The sequence below is a fragment of the Lepisma saccharinum genome, chromosome 14, assembly GCF_977018435.1.
Source record: "Lepisma saccharinum chromosome 14, izLepSacc3.1, whole genome shotgun sequence".
Taxonomy (NCBI): Eukaryota; Metazoa; Arthropoda; class Insecta; order Zygentoma; family Lepismatidae; genus Lepisma; species Lepisma saccharinum.
In genome coordinates, this window is record NC_139242.1 from 56,779,904 (window position 1) to 56,798,976 (window position 19,073).

The 19,073-nt window shown below is 39.3% G+C and overlaps 1 protein-coding gene across 6 annotated transcripts in view; it reads right to left on the reverse strand.

Annotated features, from left to right (window-relative positions):
- exd (PBX homeobox extradenticle) overlaps window positions 1-19,073 on the reverse strand; it is a 532,389-nt gene that overhangs the window by 26,262 nt on the left and 487,054 nt on the right. For all 6 annotated transcript variants that reach the window (XM_083135677.1, XM_083135678.1, XM_083135676.1 and 3 more), the window contains exons 7-8: window positions 15,729-15,880; window positions 14,273-14,323 (exon numbers count right to left, since the gene is read on the reverse strand). In XM_083135677.1, the coding sequence (XP_082991803.1) occupies window positions 14,273-14,323; window positions 15,729-15,880 (203 nt within the window). The remainder of the gene's footprint in view (window positions 1-14,272; window positions 14,324-15,728; window positions 15,881-19,073) is intronic.

Sequence of the window (19,073 nt, forward strand, 5' to 3'; positions counted from 1 at the left end):
AATTCAGGGAGTCGTACGAGTGTTTTTTTTTTTTTGATTGAGTGATTGAATTAGGTTCTTTAGGTCGCTCTTCTGTAACTTTTGGCTAATCGCGACTGTGAGGGTGAGTAATGATCATATAATGAACGGACACTCACAAAGAACGCCCAGGCGGAGATTGGAACCCGGTACCCACAGACTTCTTGCAATTTATAACGATGGCTCAAAGCAGCAAAAGGAGTCTTCTATATTGCGCTAGTATACAAGATGCACTTTGAAGAGTGATGAGCAATTGCAATTTTGAAAAGTATGCACTGCGGAAGAGATTTGGCATTTGAAAATTACCCACTTATGGGATTACACTACAGGCATTTAGTACCAGAACGCAAATAAATGATTGCATAGCTGAAGCCGCGTATCTTGCTTACGCATAACATGGAACGACCCAAACATGGCGGTGATGCCCATTTCGATTCAACAAAGCATTAGTTCATGTTACTCGAAGGAAAATTAATAGAACGATGCAACAGAGTCACTCCATCAATTAGTTTGTTGCATGAGAATAGCAGCTAAGATTTGTGTGTCTGAAGTTGACGAATGATGGAAACTTAGGCTTTTCCAGTATAGTTGTTTCTGAACACTAAACCAATGATCACTATTTATAGAGAGTTTGGTCATTTCCTGTAAAAGCTTCTTTATTGATCGCCACAAGTATGTCACTTTGGGCTACAATTACACCATGAATAAATTCTTTCTCGCTGTGTACCTCAATATCGAACGTTTTCTGTATTCCACCCTTGTCATTAACCGACTTGACCATCGATCATATAAATCCATGGGCAAAAACTTCATTTCCTGTGTCCAGTATTTGTGCGCAATTGTTTACCTATTAATGCCACGTGCGTAGGTGCATGTGTGAGCGCACTGAAATAATTCATTTGGCTGATTTAATTTTTAAAATGATTGTGCAAGTTATAACAACCTACAAGAATGGGATTTGAATGCACGAGTACAATGAGTGTAAGATGAAAGGCGTGACAGGATAAACAGGTGCTGGACCAGCATCGGCGGAGGATTAATAATCTAGGGGTGCTGAGGGGGTACGGAATGAAATTTAAGGGGGGGAGGACCCCTTCGCGACCCCCCTACGGACCAGAGTTTGAACCTGAGACCTGTGAATTATGTGTTACGCTGATCTCTCCGCTACTACAGGTGCAAATGACTGTTGAGCTAACGTGCTCAAATAAAAAAATAATAAAAATCAAGAATCGTAATATTTGCAAGAAAAAGTAATTTCATATAAACAGGGCCGAAACATTTAGTAAAATTTATTTGGGGGTTGGTAACATGAATTTTCTCTGTGTTAATGTTGTTTATTACGATGGTGGCCTAGGAAATGTGTTTCCCTTGAAGAATTTGCAGTAAGTGAGTAACGTAGGTAACCGATACTTCAAAGGTATTACCACAATGGCAATTTTGGCGTAACAAAGCTACCATGCAATGAGATAGTTTAGATATATCTTTGGTGGTAGCCCTGTGGATCTAGCAGCACCACTAGTTTTGATTATTGATTTAGTTTATAAGACGTCGCATTTCTTCCACTTTCAGCTAATCGCAACGACGGCGCCACTAGGAACAACACTTATCGAACAATGGGCTGACACCAGAGCAGCAGTGCGACTAATTTGTCCAAGTATAACGGAAGGATTTCCATTCTAATTCCTGCAAAACAGGAGGCTAAGATAGGTGTAATTTATCATATTTAATACTAAACCACAGGCATTTAGTATCAGAACGGAAGTAATGATTGCATACATGAAACCGCGCATCTTGCTTACGCATAACATACAGCCATGGACGTCCGGAAGGAAAATAAGGATAACTAACTAACTCTCTAGCCTTCTTAAACCCGAAGGTTCATGGCTGCAGCAACACAGGCCTTCCACCTGTTCCTATCTTGAGCAAGATCTATATACTATTTTCCATCCCTACCGATTTCCTTTAGGTCTATCTCAACGTTGTCCCTCCATCTTCGTCTTGGCCTTCCTACAGGTCTCTTACCATCAGGTTTCCCAGAATCCTGTAAACTTCTCTTTACTCTCCCATTCGTGCCACATGGCCTGCCCACCTAAGTCTTCTTGATTTAATTATTCTAATAATATCTGGACATGAATACAAATTATGTAATTCTCCACTCACCTGTCTCCTCATCTCTTTTAGGTCCAAATATTTTCCTAAGGATCTTATTTTCAAATACTCTCAATTTATGTTCCTCTTTCAATGTAAGGGACTAAGTTTCACACCCATATAATACTACAGGCAAAATTACTGTTTTGTATATTTAAGGATAAAGTTTGAAAATCGAAACTAAAATTTATTTCAAAATGATAAGTACGTAGTTTCACAAGCAAATCGTTTATAATTTGAAAATTGTGTGATTTTGCTCTCTTGCATCCTGCCACCGCTACTTAGCTACATCTAACTGACGATTGCAATTCTTACAAGAAGACCGACGAAGCAACCGTGCCCATACACAGTGTCTAAATCTTCCCACGTGGATATTTTTCCAGCTTCGCCTTTCCGCCAAGAAAATATATATACTCGGTGAGCCACCGCAATTTACTCAGACTAACGCTGGTCGCAAATCTCGACCGCAACATCTTGTTAATACGCCCTTCCATCGGGACACGGCCACGTAATAAAGGACGAGGCTTTTTCTCATTCTTTCTCGCCGGAGGTCTCTCAGCTGGAAAGACTCCCGCCCTTACGACCAATAAAATGGCAACACTGTTTCGGGATGGCGTTATATGAAGCTCAACAGAGATGAGCAGGGCACGAGATCAGAGTACATGTCAAGAACAAGGATCCTCGCCTGATGGAAGGCTTCGTGAAGGCGAAATTAAAATCCGGAGGGCCTTTTCGACTTATGGGACTCCGGGCAGCGTCAGGTGGCTTTAACGTTAAAACACACTGTGATCCATCTCCAAATGAAAAACAACGGTCATTTCCTCGCTTTATGACCACAATGGCTTTAACACGAGTATCTATTCTTGAAACAAAAACAGGGTAGTTCATCAGTAAACGTAACCTTGGCTTCAAGATTATCAACCTCAATAATATTACAGTACAAACTGCATATCCCGGAACCTCTATAGGAAGGAAACCTGTAAATACGGAAAAAAGTCCCCAGAACGGACCGATTTTATACCTGAAAATGACCTGCTTAAGGCGGAAACCTCCTTAACGCGGAAACGGAACACCAACGAGATGTTTTAATTCTCAGTAAGACGGAAATTTCTTCCATTATTGTTTTCGCTCGCAAGAAAACAATGCAATAATGTAAGTGGAACACGCCTCTGTTGCCATTCGCTTATCGGTAACATTGTCGATATGAAAGAATGCGCTACAATACTCATAGCTGTTACGATTCCGTTTCTTTCTTTCATCTCTTACCCTCTTTCTCCACCTTTCTTTGTCTTTTTCTCCTCTGTTCTTTCGTCATCTTTCTATTTTTCTTGTTATCTCTCTTTTTCTTCACTTTAATCTTCACCTCTCTTATTCCATCTTTCTCTTTCCCTCTACGCACATCGTGCTACGACGCCAGGGGTCCCGGGTTCGAAAAGATGCATAAGTACGTACTATACGTTCTTACAATACTGTAAAAAGTGTACCAACATGTTGTGTAGTTACATAATTGTAATCTCTGCTATGCTTATTGCGACTGTATCGCATTTTTATTCCTGTATGTACATGCATTAGTACTCTACATTATAAGTAATGCGAAATGTAAATCTGTCTTTCCATTATTTCCTGCAGCGCTCTATACTGTATTTAAAGTCAACCCTGTATCAGAAGGAAAACTGTCAAGACGGAAAATTTTGCTCGGAACCATCATGTTCCGGGATAGACAGGTTTTACTGTACACGATAACTCAACATTGAGGACGAACCTGGGTGTACTGGTAATGTCCACTCATTTGGTTCGGTGTAGTAATTCATTTTTATCGTTCATGCAACAAACTGATCTGCGAGTTTCATCGGTGTGTAAAAAAACTGAAACAGGTCATTTTTCCCATTCGTTTATTTGACACGAGCCGCGGTTGTCTAGTCGATAGGGCGTCTGATTGTCACGCAGGAGACTCGGGTTCGATTCCCGGACAAATTATCCCCCACAGAGCCGCTCTAGGGCTCACCCAGCCTTTAATCAGTGGGCACCGTGGAGCAAACTTGTACGGGTAAAGGAGGACGGAGCGTGGTGCTGATCAAATCACCTTCAGTGTGGCCGCGATCGCGTTCGTATCTACAGCAAAATGCGAGAATGCGTCATGCCTGAAGACAAGTAGTAGCCTCAGTTTGTTGTTTTACTGTAAAAAAAAATGTTGACTGGAAATGTTATGCGAAAGTCACGTGATCGTGACACACATCTTCAATAAATATCTTATCGTGTTATTCGACTATTCCCTGCAATAAAGCGAACTTTAATTACTTGTATCTTTACCAAGAAAATGTTTCAGGTTTATGTCTCACTTTTTTTAAAATGTAGAATGGCCCCTGGAGCATTTGGGAGGGCCTCCATCCAAAAATGTTTCTGAAAATGATCAGGGGGGAAAAACAGCAGCTACTGAAATAACTTTCAATGTATCTGTCACATGCACACATTTTTCGTCCTAATGATTTCATAAAATACTGTCCTTGAAACATAGGCGTAACTTGGCGGGGGCAAGGGGGGCACTTACCCTCCAAAATTTTCAGTATTAATGAAATTTCAAGTTAACTTGGAACATGAGGAGCAAAGTAGAAAAGAGTAATGTAATATTTATGATTTCGCAACTATAACAGTTAATTAGCAAATAATCCTGAATGTTATCTCTATGGGATGCAAAACCTTTTGAGTGTGCCCCCCCCCCATGGTAAGTCCTAAGTTTGATTCTGCCCCTTCAAAATTAGGCCCCAAGATACGCCCATGCCTTGAACAAATAATTAGCACAATTTGATTTTATGCACAGTTTTCATTGTTAGACGGGCCTCTTTCTCCGATTATACAAAGACTTGCAGCAGTTCGTAGACATTTGTCTAAAAATAGTTTGTTGCACTGAACGTGTTCTTACATCTCGTTTTCCGTTGTGAAGTTTTCCATTACTGTTTGCTTCTATTCGAACTGAAATTCAAGATAGAACGATGAAACCACGAGCTTCAAGATCTGCATTGTAGATATAACAAAGCAGAGGCGACAATTTAAGATAAATTTGGGGGGTGCAAGATCGGCATAAACAATACTTTATATGCAAATATACATAAAATGTGTCCTTCTACGTGAATTGGGGGTGCAGAAAGTGCCTTGACCCCCCTACCCCCCCTTCCCCAAGGTCGGCGCTGGTTACGTCAATGGTTGCTAAATTTTACACAATTTTGGCGTGTCAGGGAAATAAACAAAAGATGCCAACAAAGTTTTGGAAAAAATGCAAAGGAACATCAAGAGAGCTGGGACTAGCGTTCGGTTTGTGCGCTTTTGTACGGCCGACCACGAACATGACAATACGGACTTCACTTACTGCGAAAAGATGGATGCCTACAACGTCTTTATAAGAGACTGTCCACCATACGAAGACTGCCCATTCAATGCTCCAGCTATATCTTCAGGGGAGGGGGGAGGACACACAATCCCCCTCTCCACCAACCCGTTTCGCCTCACCTCTCGCCCTAAAATAGGGTTTATAAAGTCATTGGACGCCAAAGCAGTCAATAAATCGCAGACCACATAACGGACCTCAAACTCCCAGTTACATTTGGTCACCGAAAGCCCGTGGAGATGCATTGTGATGGCGCCATTTTCGACCCGCAACTCCTATTTCCACGGGTTGTATCATATTTACAGTCGCGCGGGAAAATGTTGGAAAGGGGGGTGGAGGTGGGAGAGAGACGGAAGAAACGAAGGAAGATACCCCACACACAATCCCACGACTCGCTATGCTCAAATCCTGCGGAAAACGTGAAATAAATTCTCGATATAGCTGCCGGGTCAGGCGAGAATGTCGGTCGTTTTCTGCGGATGGGCGAACTCCTATCTCGAGTTTTTCAAGCTAGTGTTGCAAAATCGTGACAGTTTTCCAACGCGTTTTCTTCCGCAACGACACTACCACTTCAAGAATACAGGGTGTCCCAAGAAATATTCACCGATTGTAGTTGTTCATAACTTTGCAGTGTTCGGTTTCTTGCAGATTGTTGAAGCGCATGGTTCAGTGATTATCAGTTCCAACTTCAGCCACTAAGAGTGCTGTTGTTGCCAGTTGTGGAAATGGTGTCCTTGTAAATCAGAAATCCGTGAGTTGAGTCGTGGTGTGGACGACACATTTGTGCTGGAGTTGGACACGTTGCGTGAAAAGACATGTCCCTACGTATCTAGCGGAAAACTAAGTTTTCGTAAGGTGGGTTTCATGTGACGTCAGGATCCGCACAGCCACCATGTTTGCTGCCAATTTTATTTGTCGTTTTCAAGGAAATATCCACCACGTAACGTTCGTTACATCTTCACCAACTGTACGTTTGTTTTAAATCACGAATGTCTGTAGCATCTCCCCGTGCGCTCGCTTGAAGTCCGTATGCTTACAAGCACTGACCTCATCATGACTGCTCGAAGACGCTATTCCAACAGTTTGTAACCTATACCTCTGTACCGAATCTGGTGTATCTCTCTTCATTCAGTAAACACCTATGAGCGGTTACAATCACGGAATTACTTTTGGGACAACTTGTATTGCAGATGCTGTAATACCATTTGTCATGAGCCGCGACTATACCTCTTTTCCAATCTTACGGCGGGCGTTCTACGTATATGCTGGCAAGGGAAGTGGGGAGCGGAAAAGCGAGCAATCCAGCGCGATAAGAAACGCAGCTGCCTGTAGAACGAGGAGCACGTAGTAGTTCCTTCCCTCGACGTCGTAACTCTCGGCGCCACCGCTGTTGTCTGGTTGGCCTGCTGCGTATTCCCCGCTTCCCACTTCCCTTGCCAGCATATAGAGCGCCCGCCGTAAGAGTAGAAAAGACATTTTATATATATATATATATATATAAAATCAAACGATTAAGACATACGCGCTTTATATCGCAATGGCATTCTGACCAGGGTGGGGGTGGGTTTTCTTTGTAAGCTTCAGACGTCGTATCTCGCGGTGACCGTTTAAAATCAATGGTAAATGCTGTTCGCTTAATTCTGGATAATCAGATATTTATTGCTCGAATAGAATGTATTAATTTTTCGACTTCTTCAGACAAAAGTCAATATTTCATTATAATGTCCATCTGTAAGTGGCAATTATAAGCTCGTGCAGTGTGGTTGCATGTATTCAGGATAAAATCCAGTATTTTTCGAGAGTTGGCAGCATCAAAACGAAACGACAAACAAAGAAACGTTATCAAGTAAAGGTGTTTCTCTCAACGTCCATGGTGAGTCGGACCATGATTGATATTTAAATTACGTACTTCAACGCGACTCGAGAACTAGACGGATGTTTATAAAATTGAGCCAAGACCGAGATGTTTACAACTCGAGACTCACAAATTTCTTAACTCGTGTTAACACAATTTATTATCAGTATTGGGATTTTTCTGGGGTTGTGATCGCCGTCTCCGCTGTCCCACCCCAATTTTTCCACGTGAAAGGTTTGAGGGGAGAATATGCTGAGTTCCACGTGACGGGTGGTTGTTTATTCTTGCAACAGAGCGAAATGATATTTCGGAACTTTTTTTTAAAAGACAAGTGGCGTTCGAATCAGGACTCCAACTATGACATAGTTCGAGCCCAGAAACTTGGGTTTCTCACCAAAATCCCTTCCAGACTCCTCCAGGGGCTACATCTCTGAAAGTGTAGTTGGTTTTGTATGGTGTGTCCTGAATCTTTAAGTCACTTTGGTAACCTCAATAAGAAGTGCCTTTTCTGAGACACTACCCCCAGAGTTCCAATTTACAAAACACGTGCAAGGCACATTTTATTCCGAACCGAAGACACGTCCGTTTGCTGTTCTTTAAGGTGCGCGTTATTTTCCCCACTACTACAGACATTCGTGGTTTCAGCCATACTTAATTTCCTGACGTAATTATGGATCGGCAAGGAAACACTTTTCTTTTTGGAGGGAGGAGGGGGGAGGCAACTTCAGCCCTTTCCGTACACCGTGCTTTTCCCTTCTCTTCCGAGAACCTTGTAGGTAGCACGGTTCAATTTGATTACTCAGCAGTGCAGAAGACAAGAATAGCAGTGTGCGTGCGGGACTCTCAACCCTCTGCGTTCTTGCCCGTATCAGTTCGTACCGTGCTGGGGGGGTTGAGGGATGGGGAGAGAGGGGGAGGAGGGGAGATCGTCGGCAAGCGGAAGCAGGAGAATCGGGACGAATACATCAAGTGGGCCAGTTCACGCCAACTTGCAGAAAGAGAAGGAAACCCCATCTGGTGTTCGGCCGACGAAACAAGAATCCAATCATTTCATTCCCCGAGCACATCGATCCGACCGGGGGAGGGGGGAGGATTCGTGAATGGGGGAAGGGGCAGGGGGGTAATCGTTGAAGGTAATCCAGGGTAATCCTTGTTATTAAGTTGGCCATTATCTCAACGGACGCCGGGCCCCTGCTGCACCATGCATTTTAGGTGCTTCATTAAAACAAACACCGTATCCTCACACGACCCCACCCACCCACGGGTACAGGTTGGGTGCTCGGAGTGAGGGAACACGTACCCCCGCCCCGCCTTCATTTGTCAGCTGCATTACTATGGCAACGCCTCCACAAATAGAAGGGGGAAAGAGGGGGGCGAACGAAAAACAATGTCCAGTCGTGGGTAATTGAACGTACAAGGGCAATTACTGAAAAGCCCTTCCTTGGACTTTTCCTTTCACCTGTTACCTTCGTTCTTTTTTCGTTTCGTCAGAAACTGGAAATTATTGTCAAATCGAGAATCACAAATGCGATTTTTTTTTCTGGCAAGTGCAGCACAAGAGGAAAAATGAAGGTTTACCTTAATAGCAATTCTGTGTGTGAAGGCAACAATCGGAGTGCACGTGTGAGAAACAGCAAAATAAATCTTGCACACCTGGGTCAATAACGGACTTCTCTAAAAAATGCAAGTTTTGTTTCGCCACAAAATTTTTCACGTTAAAGAAATCCTCACTGTCCTCAGAATGGAATCAAGAGATCAATTTCTAGAAATCTGGTGGCCTATTATACGGCATCAAAGATAAATCAACAGTCTTATGAATAATATTTTCATATGCTAAAAATAATTTTCCTGTAAATTTTTATACTGCCAAACTCACACATGACAAGTGCATCACAAATACAAATGACAAAGAATACTGTAATTCGAGCACAGAGTACTTGACTTCACAGCATCTTGGATCATAAAGTTCCTGCTTCTTTCTAAGCATATCATCTCAGATAGGAAATCTCCACTGTGAGGAGAAAAATGGACTTTCACTTCTGAGTGCACTCAAATGCAAGCTCACATGTTAAAAAAGAGATATACAACCGGGTCAACCATTGGCCCTACGGTCAACCATTGGCCCTACATGTAAAGAAAAAACAAATCACTCCAATGGACAATGATAGTACGGATTTACATCCTTGCTGTATAAATACTCAACAAAATATAGTGTACAAATCAACATCTTATGGGAAGGAGGAGGATTCATTGATTCAGAAATGTTGCAGATATTTGGTCTTAGTTGCAGGTGCTAATATGCAAAGGTGTAATGAACAACCTCATGCGGCAGGTAAGGTACAGTTCCCCTTGCACTTTGCACCATGCCATGAGACATATAGGATGGATATTCTATCGATTTTGGCTACGTTGAAAGTGATGTGATGTGATCAGCACCATGCTCTCCTTTATCCTCCAAAGGACCCATTTAGTTAATGCTGGGTGAGCTCCAGAGTCACTTTATCCGACCTTTGATCACCCACCCTGGGAATCGAACACAGGTCTCACACATGGCAGAAAGGCACCCCACTGACTACACCACAATGGCTCCGAACAATCTCAAATTAATAAAAATGTATCGAAACAACATTGCTTTCGTCACAAAGTTGATGTATTTTTTTGCACATTTTATGTTCCACCACTATAGGTGTTATACGAAAAGTAAGTGGATCTTTTAAATTCAACAATGAAGCTAGATAGTGTGTGCCAAATATTTTCCTTCCTGCAAGTACTACATTATCTTCTGTTGCATGGACATGCTGTTTAATAATAGGAATGCATACTGCATTTCTAGTATTCATAATTATTGCCAATGCATTGGCTAATGTAATTTTTAAATGTTACTTGTTTTGTTAACAGCTTTGCAAATGTGTAACTTTGCAAAACTGAAATCAAACTTTATGCTACAAATGGGTATAATACAACAATGAAATTCCCTTAACACTGGTGACACAGGCTTGTACATTTTATCACAAATGAGTCCTTTATGTTCTATAAAGAAGCACATTTAAAATGTTCCTGGTATCAATTAGATAACATATTGTATTTCAACTGGACTGCTACAACTCTCCATTCGCTTGCTTGTAATTGTTTAAGTCTCCAAGCCCAAGTCGAGCGTACTGCTCTTATAGTGGCCTGATTGACAGGTGTTGTTGCAACTCCTCAAAATCATCCTTCAGCCTGATAACTAAAACTGTCAAACTAAAGTGCCATTTGAATTTGCATTCAATGCAATTTGATCATTACATATGAACGTGGGCAATTTCACAGTATGCCTAATATCATAGTATCTCGTGAGTTTACTATACGATGGCTTTCTGGAAGCACAAAAATTACCAAAAAATGGCAACATATCTAGAGCATCCGGTTCATGAAAAAAATGCAACACATGCATGGAAAGAAACAACTTCATACATTTGTAAACAATAATTCCATGCATTATTTTATACAAACAAGACTTTTCATTCGAACTTTTGCACTTAATATGTATTTATTCATAATTTTTAATTCCACTGTGACTTTCACTTCATGTTCCATATTTGCTAGTGGTGAACACTAGCTCCGAGTGTCAACTGCTTTGTTTAACTGGCGTAACACTGCTCGGTTGTGACATCATGGAGAGAAACATATCTCAACTCAGTACACTATCTATCATTGCCACTGTAAGCTAATCACGTGAAAACCTCTGATGCAGTCCTCTAAATTCTACCATGATATTCTGCATAATACAAATGATAAGTAACTTGCTTAGCAAAAGAAAACTTGACATTGTTTCCATATTTGAACTGAAATAAATAATTCAATGCCATACACACTCTAACCCATCCCACCTGTTTGGCAAACCCAAGTTTGCATAGTCATAAAGCAAACCACTCGAAAGGAGCAGGTCAATGATGTGTGTGGTTTTATTAGAAACATACATGTAATAAAATCAACACACAGCAGCTATAGGTGTGTGAATCAAATATTTTGCTCTCGGAAGATGCAATCCCTTGAATTTGAATTTGAGTAGAAAATCCATATTCATAAAAAAAATAAAAATCTTCGATTTTTGTAGGGGAATTCAATATATAAATGTTATAGAATAATCATATTGTCTACAGGCACATTCTATAAATCATAACAAGCTGTATAACTATTTTATAGAATGAACCATTAATGGTATTATGCAGATCACCTTTCAGAGGCAATTAGATTAGTTGACAAAAATAGTTGCTTGCATGGAGCCAACATAAATTCAATGAAAATGTAAGGGAATTTTATTATAAGAACTTATGGAACTTGTTCAACAGCACTGCATGCACGCAAATATGTAATGTTTGAATAAGGAAGTGTGACACACAATGCAGTAGACTTTCCCATGGATTGATTGTACTCGTATTAACCCTATTTAACCAACAATAATGGCAAAAAAATAGGAAGCTAAGATCCACCCTGGATTCCAAAGCTCTGGAAGAAGAAAAACTGGCAAAATACTTATAAAGCTGAGTTTGAAAATAGTTAGAATAAATTTCAGTTTCATGACTTGATGATATACTGATATGCAATTGAAATGTTTGAACAACTAAAAAATCAATTCATTTATCAAGAAACTGTAGAATAATAATTCTGATGTACCGACAGAAAGTGCAGATAAGTTATGGAAAAAATGAGTTTTTCTTTTATTTTTTAGGGCTGAGCTGTTAGCACTTTGAACCAATACTGATGCTGTTACTCTCACTGATTACCACCAATACTGATGCTTGAATATTGTAGTACTCCGTTTAAGTGGCACGTGGCATTTTTGTGGAGTCTGTGGAAAACCAAAATGCCGGAAAAGTATCAGCTAGTATATGTAAATAAAATCTAACCGATACTTTCAGATATCGATACCATTAGTATCGGGCAATATAGATACATCAGCATCGGCTCAGCCCTATTTTTTTTCTATGCATTTTGTAGATATGAATGATAACTGACTATGTGTTGGTTGGTTGATTTGGTGTTTTAAGTCGCACTTTATGCACAGTAAGGCTAATCGGGACTGGACCTACAGTTTAAAGTGGAATCCGAACACTATGTGCCTCCACCAGGTATCGAACCCGGTACTCCTTGATTACAAGGCAAAGACGCTACCACCACGCCATCGGGGAGGCCTGACTATGTGTCAGTGGATACCATAGTTACACTGTAATCACTCTTTTTCCAAATATATTTTATGCAATAATACAACTGTGTACACTTGTTTGGAACTTGTAACTTGTTCTCGCGTCATATTTCATAAAGGTATCAAAGAAAAATAGTGGAATGAACAAGCAATGGGCTGACAGTCGAACAGAAGGTATGCCTTACCTGCAACAATATTTTTTTTCACAACTAAAAAGTTACTTCTCCATAGTTCCTATACGTCATATTTATTAACAGAAAGAGAAACTCAAAAACACACAACCTGGTAACCTCAAAACAAGTGTAGGCTTCAAAGTTTGGTGATGGTTCAGAAAATATGCTATCATCAAGATTTATATAACCACATAATTTCTTCTTTGTAGCTGATCAGTGGTGCTTCATTTATTCTTAGTTCTTAGTGGTTAAAAGTCCAAAACTAAGAACACATAATTTCTGAAGGAAACTTTATACAAATGTCAGATAATGATCGACAGCTACGGTATCAGCATTGACTCACATGAATATTAATATTATACTTATGAATTGCCTCATCTGAGGTGGCAAACGATTATTATTGATTATTATAAATTGTTTCTTGATGTGAGAATAATAATCCAAGCATTTGCAAACATTGTTACGATTGTCCATCCATCCAGTTGGCTTTTCAATTCTCAGTGGAACTGTTGTATGAAATACTTATACCTGAAACTACCCCACTATTATTTTAACTCCCAGACAAGAGTCACATTGTATTTCAGAACTTTAAAAAACATAATGTTAGATCACTTGAAGATATTATGAAAATAGAGGCTATATTCTTCTCTCATTCGACATATTTATATTGTAATTTATCTGCACATTGAGAAATATGCTTGAAGTACGAAATACTACAATGAGAGTATCAAAAACAAATGAATAAGGCACATTGTAAAATTTCAACTTGTTCTTCACTACATATTTTGAATAACACTTTGTCCATTTTCCTATTTTCAATACTTTCTGGTAACTAGTCAAATATCTCAATGACATAGTTTGGATACTGGACTTATGTAATTATCCACTTCTCTGTATGTATTAACTATATAAAGTTGAACTCCTTTACATATTTAAAATAATGGAAGTAACATATTTCTTCAGAGCTGAACTGTAAAATTTCCCTTATTTATGTAATGTAATACACACAATCTGCTAAATGAATTTCTAGTTAAAAAATTATGAGCAGCAACCTCAGTAAAAGCACAAGTAAAAAATACTGGGCAATGTGTAACCATATACCATTTACTCTACACTAAACTACAAACCATTCAGTACCGAATATTTTTGTTAGTGTGTGTGCATTCCAAGAAGCTTTCGATGTTAGCAACAATATAAAAGAATATTCTACTTTTAATCTCCTATTCAGCAGATAAGAGCATTCTAATCAATGACAATAGTGGAGCTAGTCAAATTGTCTTAGTAAATAGTTTATCATTACTAGTCTGAATCTAGGCACTCCACAATTATTATAATGAAAAAAGTGGCATTATATATAAATGCATGAAAAATATTATTGTCACTTTCTTTTCTTGTCTATTATAGTCAAATCCGATAAAAGGTCTTGTGCAGAATGATATGTATTGAGCCTGCAGGTGCATATCTGCTGAGTAGGAAAGCCAAAATATATAAAAATTTAATTTGACTCTCACCTGGTGCATGTTCGGATCATATCCCATTGCTGTTCCATCCGTATACGGGGCCTAAAATGCAAAAAAAGGATCATTTAAATCATCTTGCATTTCTGTTCTAGAGTTTAATCTTGTTCATTTGCAATCCAATCTCTTATAGTATCAGTCCATTTTTTCAATTTTCCTTTGAACCAAACACTCTGATATGATTGTATCAGATGTGAACCCCTTTTCTTCAGTCTGTTATCTTGTCTTTTGGTGGGGCAAGAGAGACAAAATATGTAAATTTCTCAGAAACAGATTTAACTACTGCAAACAACCGTATCACTAAAATAAATATAATAATATAAATAAAAGTATATATAGGCAACATAATTTGCAAGAAAATCAACAAGGAAAATAAAAACTACTTCTCCCAAAATTCAGGCTTATAAATGCATGCACATTTACTCTGGTTACTTGATGTAACATTGGTTACACAATAACAACAAAATATAAGTGAACTAAACTTTCTGTCCTCAGCCATATTGAGAGAAGAAAATACTACATGCAAGTGCCTTAATTACTCTCAATCCCTGTGACTATAGCATATTCTCCAGCTTAAAGAGTCTCAAGTTTTTGCTACTCCCTGAAGGCATTCTTAGCCAAGGCTTACAACAAGATCAAAAGCGAAACATGATGTCTACCATCATAGATACCTTCTCTAAAAAGATAAGGTGAGAATATTCGAAATGTAAAAGTGTGTTTGATTTGCATTTTTTTTTTGTTAGTAAAAAGGAGCTGTCTCAAAATTTTCTCAGCAATTATAGGCTACCTTGTATTTTGTAACTGCATTTTACACCTGTTCTTATTTCTTATGTGTTCGTTACCTGGTGGGGGCACATAGTGGTTCGGATCCCACTTTAAACTGTAGGTCCAGTACCGATTAGCCTTACTGTGCATAAAGTGGACTTAAAACACCAACTCAATCAATCAATTATTTCTTATGTGAAGTCTCAGTTCCCATGTTACCGCAATCTTTACATGAGAAAAAAAATTACAACAGTGGCATCCTTAGTCGCTTCAATAGTTCCGACAGTTTGGGGGATGGGGAGTGAAAACTTTACTGTGTGCATCACACACAATAAAATCTGAGACACTAAAGGACATTCCTTTGCACCAATGACGTTCTATTTTTGCTCTGGTATTTTATTCGTCTTTAAAAACCTATGGCAGATTTCTTTGACTCCCACTGCATCAGCATGATGCAAATTTAAGAACTGTTCTTAGCACACAGTAAAGTAAAACTATTTGAAGATGTATGATATTATAATCTTTTAACTGAACAGCGTGTTTTTTTAACTTCTTATATTGCAGAAACAGTTTGTTTCACTACAATGTAGGATTCCTCAAGAATATTTTTCTGATAAATATAAATATTGCCATCTGAAGGTGAAAAATGTAAAAACAAATTCAAATACTAAACTGCTCGACCTACCTGTGACTGTGGGATCGAGGAGGGATTGTAGTCCCCACCATTCATGTTCATATTGTAACCCATGCTGTCCTGGGGAGCTTGTGGTGGTGCTGGGGACATCATTGGAGCTGGCGTTCCTTGGGTTGTTGGCACCATGTTGTATGGCGATGCACCTGATCAACATAAAATGGGCTCAGTACAACCAGAACTTATTCACAAGTAAAACGTATTTGTAATTATGCAATTCTACATGTAAGCAATATACACAGTGTGGTATTTAAGAAATTTCCAGGGGAGGATGGGATTCTACTACTGACTGTCTAGGGACAGCATGATATAATGACTTTATGCCATATAACATTTCCCCCCCATGGATAAAATTTATCAAGCAGAGGGGGGACACAAGTACCCAGAGGGGGGTATCCCCTCATCCCCCCCTACAAATACCACCCTGAATATACAAGAAATGAAACAGGCAAGGAACGTTGAACATGCTACACAACTCCAAAAATGTTAAAAAGGAGCAGTCAGGATTACTGAAAAGTGGGCATGTTTGTGGGTAGTGGCAGAGATGATGAAGTAGCTCAATAAAAGTAGTACGTTACAATCTAAGCTACGTTGCTTTCCTTCTAAAAGTAGCATGTAATTGATAGTTACTTCACCTAAAAGGTAATGCATTACTTTACTTTGAAAGCAAGACAATATAGAGATCTAAAAAAAATCAACTGTAGCATACACAGATGTGTCACAAGTGCACCAAGAAAGTCTTTGATGGAGAAAATTTCAAATGTTGAAACAGTATTTTGAATGCCATAATGGGTAAGGAAATAGAACTAAATAATTATATTAACCTATTTTTCAAGAAACATAAGTTCCAAGGAGGGGTTCTGGCACCCATACCCTCCATCAGTGCACCTATGACAACATGTCATGGACTGTAACAATGCTAGTGGTTTCTAAGGTAAAATTGCAATTTTTCGTTTGCAAGCTAACACATGTAAAGAAATGTGTTACGTTCAAAGTGTAACATGTCACCATTACCATTATTATACAATTTCAGTAATGTGATACTAACAGTTACGAAGAAATTAATGTGTTACTTGGATTGCATTACTCGCAAACTCTGAGTACTGCATAGTTAAAATCAGGACCGAATTCACGGGAGATTGGGGGCTATAGATCCAGGCCTCCACATGAAAAGGGAGGGGAATGGGGAAACTGCTTTGAAAAAGACCACAAATGAAAAAGAAATGAGGTATTTTAAATGTGGTAAAAAAAAAAAACAATCATCTGACATAATTTGGCACAAAAGTTACAACCGATATTTTACATAGGAGGGAGGGAGGCTTATGATGTTGTTAGCTCTAGGCATACTGACCCATATGAAAAGGAGGCAATTCCCTCCTGGGACCCTTGTAATAGTTTGCCCCCTCTTCAACGTGATACTATTCACAACAGGGGTATAGAATCAACATCGATGCAAAATTTTGTAGATAATTGAACATATGTTAACTTTTGACCAGAAATTCGCAATCAAGATGAAAAGTAACAACATTAGAACTATAGTGGAACCAGGACCAAAACAACCTGCGCAGACCCGCGAGTCCTGTGCACCATACCCCCGCGAGTAGGGGAGGGGGAGAGTTGACCATGCTTCCTTATGGCCCGAGGTGGAGGGAAGAAGGGAAAGCTGGGCGGGGACTTCTCGTCCCAAGGTTTTTTTCCTTGTGGTCGATCTATATCAGTTACCTACGGTTTAGCAGATTTTTTTTTCTGAATGGAAGCAAAGTATCTTAATTACCAAACAGATTCAAATACTTAACAACATGCAATTGAAGTTTCCAAATGATAATACCAGGCAAGGACATCCGGAAGGGAGGGCAAGGGTCCCCCTCCTGGAAAATGAATGTCCACCAAAAAAATTATACATTTCACACATAATTTCATTTCAGTCATAGTAATTTCTTAATTATTATAAGGACGTTGAAGGAACATGATAATTTCAGACTGAAGGAGTGGTTTTCTTTTAAGGGACATCACTATTATGGGGAAAATATGCCTCTTTTACCCCTCCTGAAAAAATTTACCTTGCTTGCCCCTCCCTGAAAAAAATCCTGCGGACGTCCATGACACCAGGTGTTTCAGAAATAACTGAGGGGTTACAAAAATGTAATGCTAGTAAAAAATGGAACTTACATTAATAAAACCAGTCCAAAACGAACAAGGAGCGCAAACAGTTTGCGCGTGTATATTTTGTTAAGCCGAGAGTTCACTTTCCTGCCACTAGGGGACACTCGCAGGACTCGCTGTGTTTTGTTCAGATGCAGCTCGCAGCGCATGGTACAGTTTATAGAAGCAGGTAGTCTGTGCAAAAGAAAACCAGATAGTCATCCAACCTCCGAGGAAGACAGGCATCACATGAGGGCATGTTTTATTCACAGCCCACAGAAATCAACCGCAGATAGAGAACTGGACATGTCAAAAACAACAGCGCGGAGGGTTTTCCGAAAGCATTTGTCCTTCAAACCATGTGTGCCGTGTCATCCGTGGAGCACACATTGAACATTGGGTGGAAGAAAACAGAAAACTGTTTGCGTTCATCGTTCGTTCTGGGCTGGTTTCATTAATGCAAGTTCGATATTTTACTTCCAATACTTTTTTGTAACCCCCTCAATTATTTCTGAAACACCCTGTATATTTTGTGAGATACAAGTAAAATATATAAACATGAGGAAATATAAAGCTATGACAAGCAAGAAAATAGTTACCCCATGACCCACATTAATGTTATAAAATATGTAACAACACATCATCAAAACTTCAGATATAAATATTTTCTAAAAAAGTTATTTATACGCAGGCACGTATCCAAGGGGGCTTAGGGGGTTCGAGCCCCCGAAAGTTTTCGGTTTACACTAGATAAAATGAGGTTTCTTGTGAAATGAAATAATGTTTTGAGATGGTGTTTTAAGTCCACTTTATGCACAGTAAGGCTAATTGGGACTGGACCTACAGTTTAAAGTGAGATCCGAACCACTGTGCCATGTGCAATGAAATAATGTGATGATAATTTAAGGAGAGAAATAATTAGCGAGGCAAGACGGAGAATGTTCTATAACCCTGTTATTGTTAATAGCACGTATCCAAGGTGGAATCGGCTCAGGATTTTTTTCAGTTTACACTACATACAATTAGGTTTTGGTCTTTTTGAATAATGTGATGATAATTTGTGAGAAATAATTATCGAGAAAAGATAGGGCGTATCCAAGGTGGGGATCAGGAGGATCGAGGCGCCCCCCCTAAGGAATTTTTTCCGTGTATACTATATAACATTAGGTTTTTATCTTCTTTTAAGGAGATAAATAA